The following is an 11,735-nucleotide window of genomic DNA, read 5'->3' on the forward strand; positions in this document are numbered from 1 at the left end:
GGTAATACAACTGGTATTTTCATAAGTTTAACTAAAATATGGAGGCGCGGTGGCTGAGTGGTAAAGCGCTTGGATTTTTAACCGGAGAGTACCAGGTTCGAAACCTGTTGAAGAATGGGATTTTTGATTTAGGGATCTCCGGGGCGCCCCTGAGTCCAACCAGCTCTTATGGGTATCTGACATTAGTTGTGAAAACATAGAGGCGGTTGGTCGTTGTGCTGGCCACATGACACCCTCGTTAACTCTGGGAGACAGAAACAGATGACCTTTACGTCATCTGCCCCATAAATCACACATCTGAAAGGGGAACTTTATTTTTTTTTTAATATTTAAATATAATAAAATAATATTAAAAAAATAATTTAAAAAATCTTTTGATTCAAATCGGGTCTCGAACCCGTGACACCGTCAGCTGTAAAAAAAAAAAAATGCGTTTTCTGATTCGGCCAGCTAGGCAGGGCAAAAATTGCGCAATAATTTTTTAATATGCTCATTATGTGGACATCTAGATCCAACACTGGATCTAACATCTAGAATCTAGATGTAATCTATATAAGATTTACGATAAGTATAAGCAACTCTTATAAACTTCAATAAAATAAAAACAACTTTAAATGTACTTAGTTATGGCATAATAACATGTCCGCTTAGTATGGCTTTAATAGACAGAATGACTGCACAACACACATCTCTAACATTTCGTGAAGACATTCTTACAGACGAATTGCAAGCACAGGTAAACATGAGAACGACAACCGATATATCAGGGGCGAACTGGGTATCAAAATCGGCCCGGGAATTACCATATAAGCCGGCCTACAAATGTCAATTCATATTTTTTCGTTGTGTGGGGGTGGGATTTTTGTTTACCCCCTTGTGTGTGTGTGTAATTAATCTTCATTACTTTCTGACCTTTCATTCTTTCAAACATTTTTTCTACCCTAGGATATACTCTCTTCCTTTAATTAGTGGAAAGACAATACTCACAGCCAATGACAGGGAGTCTGGGGGAGCGCTGTGAGCTACTCCAGCGGGGTCCGGATCCAAGCATTAATTTCGTTATTTTAGCTTTAAGAAAAGCATTTTGCGAGGTATCTAAAGTGCAATTTGCCTGCTACTCTTCCGCTAAAAAAAATTGCTATTCACTGCATTTAAATTAATGGAGTCCAGCGACTAGTAGAAAATGGTAACAAGCACATGTAAACATAAGAACGACAATATAATTTTCATAACATAACGGTAATACGGCTGACTACGCCATGTTGGCTCTAGACCTAGACATAGCCTTCAGCCAAATTTACATTTATTTATTTTTATTTTGATAGCATGGCCTGAGAAGGGAACTTTACTTTCTTTTATATATTGGAAGGAGTGTTATTCTTATAAATCCTATGAAAACAATTTTTTAAAATAATCTTTGTTCAGGTGAAGGACTAACAGAATTCCTTATCTCTAAGACCCCTAGCCCTTATAAGCTTGATTACTGTAATAATAGAGACAATTATATGTTTGATATATTATGCAGCTTTGCACACATTTTACCGTTTAGAGTTCATGGTTGGGATATAGTTCTCTAGTTTAGAAAAAAAAAATTGTTCTACTCAATCAAAGCACGAGGTCCATCAGTTGTTACATTCATAGGACCTGCACTTTCATAGAACCCGCGCTAATTCAAGGTGTATAAATTATTACATTAAACCATTTTATAACTTAAAATAGATTTCCCGCGCCATCCTGTCGATTTACCAGGAGCTCAAGGAAATCTCCCAAAATCGCAAAATATACGAAAAATTCCTTAAAATATACGGAAATATATAGACAAAAATTGTCATTTTGGGGTGTCATTCAATATGGAAAACGCCAATCCTAAGCGCGATAAATAAAAACGGCATTATGCATTAGCCGTAATTGTGTAAGCTGGTGAAAGAAGCTTCTCGCGCCTCAAACTAATGAAGAATTACTTGAGGTCAACAATTCTCAAAGATAGATCGAAACATTTGGTAACTCTTGCTAGTGAGCGGGATCTATGTAGGAAACATAATTTTTATGATATACTGCATGACTTTGCTACACGCAAGGCTCGTTAAGTAATTCTGTACGTAGTAAAAAATGAATAAAATGCAGAGACGAATTTATTTTCTAATTCAAACTCTTAAATTTTACTTATTATCCGCTTCCCTACCCAAACATGGCCTCGCGAAATCCGTTTCGCATAGGGTCCCACAATGGTTAAGTCCGGTGCTGCTATTTAGTGTTTGTAAAATGTTTGTTTGTAAAATGTTTTACATGTTTCGGATGTTCCTTCAGAGTTGACGATAGTTTACTTCCTAGTCCAAACCTCTCGCAGGATGAAGGGAGATGGGAGCGGGCAGGGTTTGACAGTCCAGCGCGCAGCCATCCGTAGCGACCCGCGAATACCCACTTGTTCTCCCCCTCCCCCCTCTTGTTTTTTTCGTGGGGTTACTATCCGCAGAAATAAGAGAGTGATCTTTGCTTTACTTCTTGCTCGTCCAAACTGTTGAGCGAAATAGAGAATTATATATATAGATTTATTCTTTTTTTCCTTTTAATCATTGGCCATTATAATATATAATCTATTATTTGCAAGAGACGACAAATTCTACTCTTTGTTTATATTACATTTTTCTTTCACAGACCGTACAGTTACAGACATCAAAAGCAATTTCGCTTTGGACATTGTTCAAAGTCTGGGACTATACTTAGTAAAAGAACATCCTTTCGATATTAACGTTATTGTTGGCGACTCGAAATTCGAATGCCATAGACTTGTTCTTTCAGCTCACTCTGGCTACTTCAGAACAGAATTTAACACAAGGCCAGAAGAAAATAAATACATACATCAATTGGATCTAGAAAACATCTCTAGCGAGGCATTCAGATTAATTCACCAGACCATGTACATTGGATGTTACATCCTGACTGACGACAACGTCATCGACTTGATGAAAGCTGCTAACTATTTACAAATTCCTTTTCTGGAAAAAGAATGTGTTAGATATCTGAAGACTTTATTGTCCTTGGAAAATTGCATGGATCTTTATTTAAGTGGAACAAAAAGTAACTCAGAAAGAGTAAAGAACTTTGTCTGGCCTTTTATTCTTGAGAATTTCAATTCTCTTTACAGTACAGACAAGTTTGGAGAGCTTTCAAAAGATGATATTTTGAAGTTAGTTCAAAGTCAAGACCTGGTGACGACGTCAGAAGACTGTGTGGTTGACGCCATTTTGGTTTGGGCAGAGAATCAAACATGGGAGAAGGAGGATAAAAATGTCAGTCCAAATGAAAAGATCGAAGAAAGAATTAATGCTAAGAAAGACAATGCCGAGCCAGCAAACAAAATGAGAAAATTAGAGTCAGACTTAAAGATGGCAGTTAATGACAAAAGTGATACCAGAGAAGAAACTCTGTTAGCAATGTTTAAGCATGTCAAGTTGTTTCTTGTCAGTGAAAAATGCTTAGAAAAACTAAATGAACATCCACTCGTACAGGGAAACTGTAAACTCAAGGATTTAATCATAAAAGCTTTGTCATACCACGCCTTTATAGGAAAAAGAGATGTGTATTGGCCAGCCAATGCTACGCATAGAAAAATCAGTAAATTCGTGCACTCAGTCTTGCTTACGTCAAGAAATGGGCAAGATTTTGAAATTGAATCACACCTAATTGCTCTAAAAAGATGGTGTTCTGTATTTCCAAAAAGTTTTAGCAAAGCGACGACCCTCAAGCTGGCTACCATCGACACATCTTTATTCGCATTTACTACAAAACGTATTTTACAAAGTGAAAGTGGTAACACCACCAATAAACGCGTGCTAGAAATTTCACAAATTTTAAATGAAAAGTGGTCAAATATAGCGAAACTGTCTTTACCATTGGAAGAAAACTATTCTATTGTGACAGTTGAAAGATCTTTTTACATTCTTTCTCCTCTTGAGAAAAACTTGTGGAAACTGGATTCTTCCACAAGAAAATTGGAGACACTGAAAGATTTACCTAGTAATCAACCCATTAGTTATGCCATGCGCTACGCTGAAGTTATTCTTGTCTTTTATTCTGAAGAAGTACCAGGCACAAAGAAGATTCAGACAAGTATACATTGTTATGATGTACAAAATAAAAACTGGTCACCAATTATTAGTAAATTGTTTTGTACAGCTAGTGGAATGACAAGTTTCAAAGATGAGACCAACACCTACATCTTGCAGTGTAGTGGGTATTTATGGAAAATTGTTCCGTCAACTTCTGGTAGTATAGATTTTCAACTTCTAAAAAGGCTTTGGCTCATAGACTGGCCTCTTCATGGTGTGGTCATTTTCATGAATAAACTATATATCTACGGAGTGAGATCCACTAAACATGAAAATGACTATAGAATGAAGAGTTTTCAAGGCTTCCTAAAAATAAAGTACGTTTACTACAAGTACTATATACAAAGCTCCACATTTGTACCATGTATTTTAAATCGCTACCTCCTCTTGGACTAAAAATTTATTGGCCGAAACTGTAATTTTCTGTATATGTGTTTTGCATTTTGCTGATTTCTTTTCAATATGGTCGATATTGCTCGGACGCGTTTCCTTTCTTTGATTTAAAACTAGAGCTAGTAAATTAAGCAGGAAGAACTTTTTCCTTTGATATCTTTTGCATTTTTCTATTCTCTTTTTAAATTAAAATGACATTATTAGGCTGTGATCTTAAGTGCACCTGATAGAGAAAAAAAAATTCTGCACAAAAGTACGGGTAGTTGGGACATAACCCGATAGAGGCTATAGAAAGGAAAGACCTGAAACAAGCGTGTGAAACTACACATTTACAGCACTTTATTTACGAGTCTTTTACCCAAGACCTGTGTATTTTTATAGGACTAGCTATTTTAAGTACCTGACATTTTCGAATATACAATTTCACACACAAAAATAATCGCAGAAATAAACATTGAAATGATTTTTAAAAATTTTTATGATTTGTTAAAAGTTGTAATGAAAGGTGTTACTGTAATCAATTGTGAATATTCGTTTGTTATGAATCTCACTGTCTCTTTTATGTCTGTTCTTAATGTTTTCTTGAGTTAAGGGGTCGTGTTTTCTCCTGATGTTTATACCTGATTTCTCTTATCAGCCGTTGTAGACATTGGTCCAAAATAATACTAAGCTTATGAATATAAAAAAAATCGCAAGTGAATGTATGAATGAATTTGTTGTTTTAGAATTAGATGAAGTCCATTAATTATAGTTGCTTTGAAAAATTGATCTCACACATGCCATGGGCCTTGTCATAATAGCCATGGATCTATGGAATCTAGTTGGAATCTATATATTCATATATATTCAAGTCGAATTCGAATCAAATACCTGCTATTGTAACTATAGAATCAGTATAGATCTACTTCTAGAATATATATCTAGATTATAAATGTAGTAGAAATAGAATCTAAGATAATTAGAATGTACTCTAGACTGTAACTCTAGGCAGTCTAAATCGAAATCATACAGGCTATATCTATTGTATTAGATCTAAGCATACTAATATAGAGATGTAATTTAGATCTATGCTTTGTTAGCGAATAGCGTTTCACAAGAAACGAACCTGTTTTTTTTTTTTTTTTCTAAATTCTGATATTTGGTTTGTAATAGTAAAACAGCTACTACATTAATAAATCGTAAATAGAGAGCAAATACCTATATTTATTGTAGTATATATAGCAGGGGTTCTCAGCCTGTGGTTCGCGACCACCTTGGGGGTCGATTGACGATTTGCCAGGGGTCGCCTAAGACCATCGAAAATATGGATTGTTATTGTCTATTCTTCTATTGCTGTGTGGGTGGGGGGTCGCGGCAGAGTAGGGGATAATAATAAGGGGTCGCCGAGCAAAAAAGGTTGAGAACCGCTGATATATAGGTTTGAGGTTTTATGTCTATGTTTTATATTTTATAACTTTCGTAACTTCTTTTATAGAGAAGAGACTTTTGTAATTTCTTTTGTACGTTCAGCACCATAACCCATTGAAAATACACTTTTAAGTTTAAATCTCAGTGTAACTGATAGAAAAAGAATATTTTGAAAAAAAAAATATGAACAGCTTAGATCAAGCCGATGTTGGTTATACAAAGAAAAGACAAGAAACGCGGTAAATGAAAACTTCACGTTTACAGTACTTCCTTTGACGAGTCTTTTACACAAGATCTGTGTTTTTTCTTTTTATTACCCGGCCTTTATCGATACACAATTTTCACACACACACACACACACATACAAAAATGTATAAAAACGTAATGTTTTAGCTTTGATATTGATTTTAAAAAAACAACACTTTTAGCATATCTTTCCCAAAGCTAGAATTTATAACTTAACGATGACAACTATAAAACGTAGGCCTACATAAATATAACATCTTTTATAAGTCAGCCACTCAATTCTTTTCGAATTTTTTTACTGCCACACCATTTCCTCAATCATGTTTCTCATAATGTTTAAACCTGTTTTTACCAAGCAACCAATTCTAGGCCTACCGTTGTAAGGCTTTACCAGAGTAATTGCTAAAGCAAACAAAAAAAAAGGATGACTGCATTATAATCGGCATATTAGCTAATGATGTATTTTATATTTTATATTACATATTCTAATCACTCAGTGGTTAGACGCGTAGGCGTTTGAAATAATCGGGGATTTCCTTAGTGACGCGACGATACATTAAAAAAGTGGAATTGAAATTGCTTACAGAGTAACGGACAGGAGACACACTTGAGCAGTGCCTAGGATAAGAAATGTTTCTAGATCTAACGACATTTGACGGTAATTTATCTCTTTTGGTAGCCCCGATAGCTTGTTGACTTGTTTGGATTTCCCCGCTAAGCCAACACCAGCTTCACGACTTCTCTTTGTTTTTAGCGATCCAGAAAAAAGTACAGCTGCACTGATTTCTGTTACCTGGCCTTCGTCTGCAATGCGCGTTTCACTCAGAACAGCAATATCTACATTGGATCTGGCTAGTTCTCTTGCCACAAGGGCATCGCGATGTTCAGGACAGTTTGTCTCAAACGGTTAGGATAATGCTAACATTCCAGGCGGCGAGATATGATCCGCGGCCTGCGGTCCTTAGTTTAAGTATTACTATCTACTGGATTGAATTTAGATCTATGTCAAACATAATTTTAATTTTTTTTTTAAATTTTGCCACGAAAAGAAAATTAGACTATGAAAATGGGTTTACACGATTTGTTAAAAATATTCGTTATTGAATAGAGATACAATTAGGTACTTTTTGTCTATATTTAGGCCCTTTCGGTTGTGGGAGGGACATTAAACATACACTACGTTCCCCGGCATGATCCAAGGAACTTTTATGCCAAGTTTTATCAAGATTGGTAAAACGGTTTGGGTTTTTATTCGGGACATACATACATACATACGTCTTACTTTCTGCTTTATATATTACATTTACAGCTTAAAATTTGATTTATTTCACATTTTAGAAGGTGCGCAAAACATATAGTCAACCTTTTAAATACTTAGGTGACCGATACTTCTAATATTACTATTCTGTACACCGGATACACCAAACTGCTAGCTATTTATTCGACATCTCGAAAATCTTCAGTAATGTTGTATTTGAATTGTGTGTTAAAACACAACTGAAAACGATTTCATTTGGTTGAATTTTATGCTATCAAGTAAATGCGGAAGTTGTCATTGCTTCTTAGTTGTTGTTTTAGAAAATCAAAATCAATAAATAACACACGTCGACAGTGGCGTATCTAGGAATTATCCATCATTTGGGGGTCTGGGAAAGCTTGCTTTACCTCTTTGGGGGTCCTTGCATTTTCGAAATGTTTAATGTAAAAAACACTCATTTGGGGGCCCCCCTCAAGTGGGAGCCCTGGGGATTTTCACATTTCCCCCATCCCTCCCCCACCCTAGCTACGCCTTTGCACGTTATATTGTGTCTGTTTACATGTCTAGAGACGTGATGTCTTAAATGTATGTCTGCTGTGTAAACACACAAGTTTGTTGTAGGCCTAAGTATAATTTCTTTCATCTTAAGTTCTGGTCCTTTTTGTCATTCACAAGTTTCTTTTCTTACTATTGTGACAATTTGAAAAGCATTGAGCAGCGTAAATAACATTTCAGGCAAGAGTAAAATACATTGCTGTACTATTTTATGCGATAGTCTGCGCTAACCAAACAATGTCAAAGCCAAGGTTGAGTTTGTTTCTATTTCACTAAATCAGGAAAACTCGGGATAGTCTTTGCAAGAATACAACGAATGCCATATTCTGAATCAAATCCATTCCTGTATTTAATAACTGTCACTGTATGTATTTATAATCTATTTTACAAATATATGTCAGTTGGAACGTATGCGCTAATGAACGGAATTTTGTTAGTTTTTCAGAGAGAGAGACCAGCGTGTACTATGTGCCTTGAGATATAATACAATTTCTGTGTTTTGATCGAGTTTTTAAGTGGTTTTGTAATTACAGCTGAACCCAGGGACACCTAGACTTACCGAGCTGGTTTCTAGAGAGCTATTGAAATATAGTTATATAGAAAGCTGTGACAATAACCAACTAACTGGACAAACTTGTTTTGTAAAATGTTTACTTCAATGGATTCGGCTAGTTTGTTTTTTTTTAAATATTCCTTCAAAAATCTTTCGTCACTTCTATAATAAAAAGATGCATAGGGTAGTCATAATTTTTTTTTAATATTTTTTTTTTACTGCATTTAGAAACGAGTGTATTTTAATCAATTTTTTAAAATCAATTCTTGTTCAATGAGCGACATTTCCAAATCAGTGAGTTGTAAATTTATCATCGTATATTAGTTTTTTTAGAATTCGCTGGTATGTAGCCCTCAATGGTCAGAAATATGTGATGAAAATATACGGAACTGAGATAAACGGAACTGAGATATAAAGCTGATTTTTAAAAAATAAGTTTTAGGCGCCGTGGCTGAGTGATATGGTGCTTGCTTTCCAAACTGGGGATCCCGAGTTCGAATTCTGCTGAAAACCGGATTTTTTTATGTTGATATCTTAAGGGCGCCTCTGGGTCTAATGGGTACCTGAAGTTCGCCGGGGAAACTAAAGGCGGTTGGTCGTCGTTAGCTCGAGTCCACATGGTCGCATGGTCTGAAAGGGGAACTTTACCACTTTACATACAGTTTGGAAGCTTCTAAAGAAACTGAGATAAACCGCTAAAGTCTCTTTTTTTTTTTTTTTTTTTGTAAATGTCGGTAGGAGCTCTGTCGACAATTTATATCAATGATCATTCAATAGTTATACAGGCGAAAAAAAAAATCATATTTATCAGCAGCACCATAAGGTTGTCTAATTATGTGATTATTTAGACAACCCGGTCCACCAAAGGATAAATTTCCCTTCTCTTTTCCAATTGGCATCTTTTTCTTGAGGTTCTTCACCCATTCCCAGATCTGATCACATGGTTTCCGCCAAAGGTAATACAGGCTTAAGCAAACAACTGCATCAGATTCAGCAGCTTGAATTCCTTGCCAAATTTAGAGAATGGTTTGAGCAGGTAATTAACTCTACTATTTACTATTTGATTGACTTCTTGAATACGCTTTACGACACCATAGCGACCTCTGCAGTCCACTATGTCTAAGCCTTACGAACGTAATTTCTCTAAAATCGTTGCATCGAATCTAGCGGCTTGTCCTGTGTGTCGATGAAGTCAACGAAAGACTCAAGAACTTGTACTCTGTCATTTATCATTACCAAAAAATTTTGAATGTTAGATCCAACTTTATGATGTCAGGTGTAAATCGAAAATAATCGAGAAATATTTGGCTACTTGTATGATTTTTCCATGCTTTGTGATTTATTTGTAAGACCAACCAAAATTACATTAAATTTGTTTAGTATTTGTGTAAGTTTGGTTTCACTTTGATGATAGTACACTGCTTAACTCCAAGAAATTGAATTAATTTTTGTTCTTCCAATTCTTCCTCCATTGTTCGTGATGCCATTGAGTGCCAGATTTTGATTTAAGAGAAAACAAATCGTGCCCATGATTCTCTTCATGTAGCTTTTCCACTTTTTTTTTTTGCTTAAATAAATCTTGCGAATTGCTGTTCTTTATACGCAGACAAATTTCCAGTTCCCTCGAAGCAAGCGATGACTAAATGTGAGCTCTGCTGGTCTCTTGGTTTTTAATTTTCGATGATAACAGCCACCACTCAATGAGTACGTTTTGTTGAACTTTAAATGCAGATGTAGCCTTGTAATCGATCTTGTCGGAGAAGTTTGCAGTGGAAACAAAGTAATTACTCCTCAGTTTGATGCCCCTCATCACTTGATGCCCCGTTTCGGCCCGCACCACCCGCACATGGCTAGCTACGCCACTATATTAGTTATAGGCTACAATATATTTCTGTAATTAACTAATTTATTTAGTAACAGTAACATTCATTTTTTTAAAAAGATTTTTGCTCCACACATTTGCTTTATTTTGAAGTCTATGAAAGGAATTACTGACAATGCCATTAGCACTTGAGGTCACAATGAGACGAAATGGAAGTCATTTATATTTCGATAAATGTTTAAATGATAAAACAATGAGCTTTTAATAATATTAGGAATAAGCATGTAAAAGACACGATATGATATTATGTTATCAAGCATCTGTACATTTAGATTAAACATATTTTAATCACGACATAGAAACCTAGATCTATTTGGTTAAGTTCTTTCGTCTTTCGAGGGCAACCACGGTATTATTTATGAATTTATCTCTAGATCTAGATCTAGCCTTGAAAGAATGTAGAAATATTTATGAAAGGCTTTTAAATGTTTGTATTAAAAGTATAACTGGGAACAACAAACAAAACTAATTTATATATTGAAAAAAAAACATATAAAATATTGATATTGTAAAATGTAGCTCTATGCCTAATAGCAGTGTCACGAGTTGTTTTAGAGGGAGAGCTAAGTTTATTTTGTCTCCACAATCATATGAAAAACATGAATTCCAGCCCATTACTAGGATAACAAACAAACGGTGAATATATTTTTCTTGAGTTTAATGCTTTTAAACTAATTTCTAGATGCCTCCCAGATCTCATAGCCAAACAGAAATGTTGTGAGAACCACTGCTTTGTATACCTTGTTAGAGCCAACGTGCATTAACTGACATAGAAGAGAGCACCTGGTTGCAGGCAGCTGGAGGGGAACCTTAGAAGCCTTCTATAGAACAACCAGGTCTTAGAGCCATGTAAAAGTGGGTTGAGAATCACTGCTTGGCAGATACTGATTGTTGTAAGCAGCAGGAGCGATCTATTCCGCCACACTCTCGCTTGGAGGCGTCCAGAAGCGCTACTTGCCTTAGCTAAATAGTTATATATTACTCCTGAAAATAATGCGTCATTAGATACTGTGTTTCCCGCATATATTAAGGGTGTAGGCTACCACCAAGAGGCAAATAGAAGACAGTTTAAAAGGACTGTCCAGGATGCAACAGCCAGGCCATTGGGCTACTGCTACTGCAGTAAGGCCAGCAGAGTTTGATTAGAACAGCATAAGCAACTCAAACGTTATGAATTTAAAAAACGCACTCACTTCTGGTCTTGCGAACACCAACAGCCTTGAAAAAAAATCCCTTATGCAGGCGAAAAATTACAGAAATAAGAATCATAATGAAAAATCTCTTTCAAACCATGAAATAACTATTTTTAAAAATAATGAAAACTAAAACAAA

The 11,735-nt window shown here is 35.5% G+C and overlaps 1 protein-coding gene across 1 annotated transcript in view; it reads left to right on the forward strand.

Annotated features, from left to right (window-relative positions):
• Positions 1-4,977, forward strand: part of LOC129923124 (uncharacterized) — a 5,146-nt gene extending 169 nt beyond the window's left edge. The window contains exon 2 of the mRNA XM_056012714.1: positions 2,656-4,977. Coding sequence (XP_055868689.1) covers positions 2,656-4,505 — 1,850 coding nt within the window. The 3' untranslated portion in view covers positions 4,506-4,977. The remainder of the gene's footprint in view (positions 1-2,655) is intronic.
• The last annotated feature ends 6,758 nt before the right edge of the window (positions 4,978-11,735 follow it).

This window comes from Biomphalaria glabrata, chromosome 15, assembly GCF_947242115.1.
Source record: "Biomphalaria glabrata chromosome 15, xgBioGlab47.1, whole genome shotgun sequence".
Taxonomy (NCBI): Eukaryota; Metazoa; Mollusca; class Gastropoda; family Planorbidae; genus Biomphalaria; species Biomphalaria glabrata.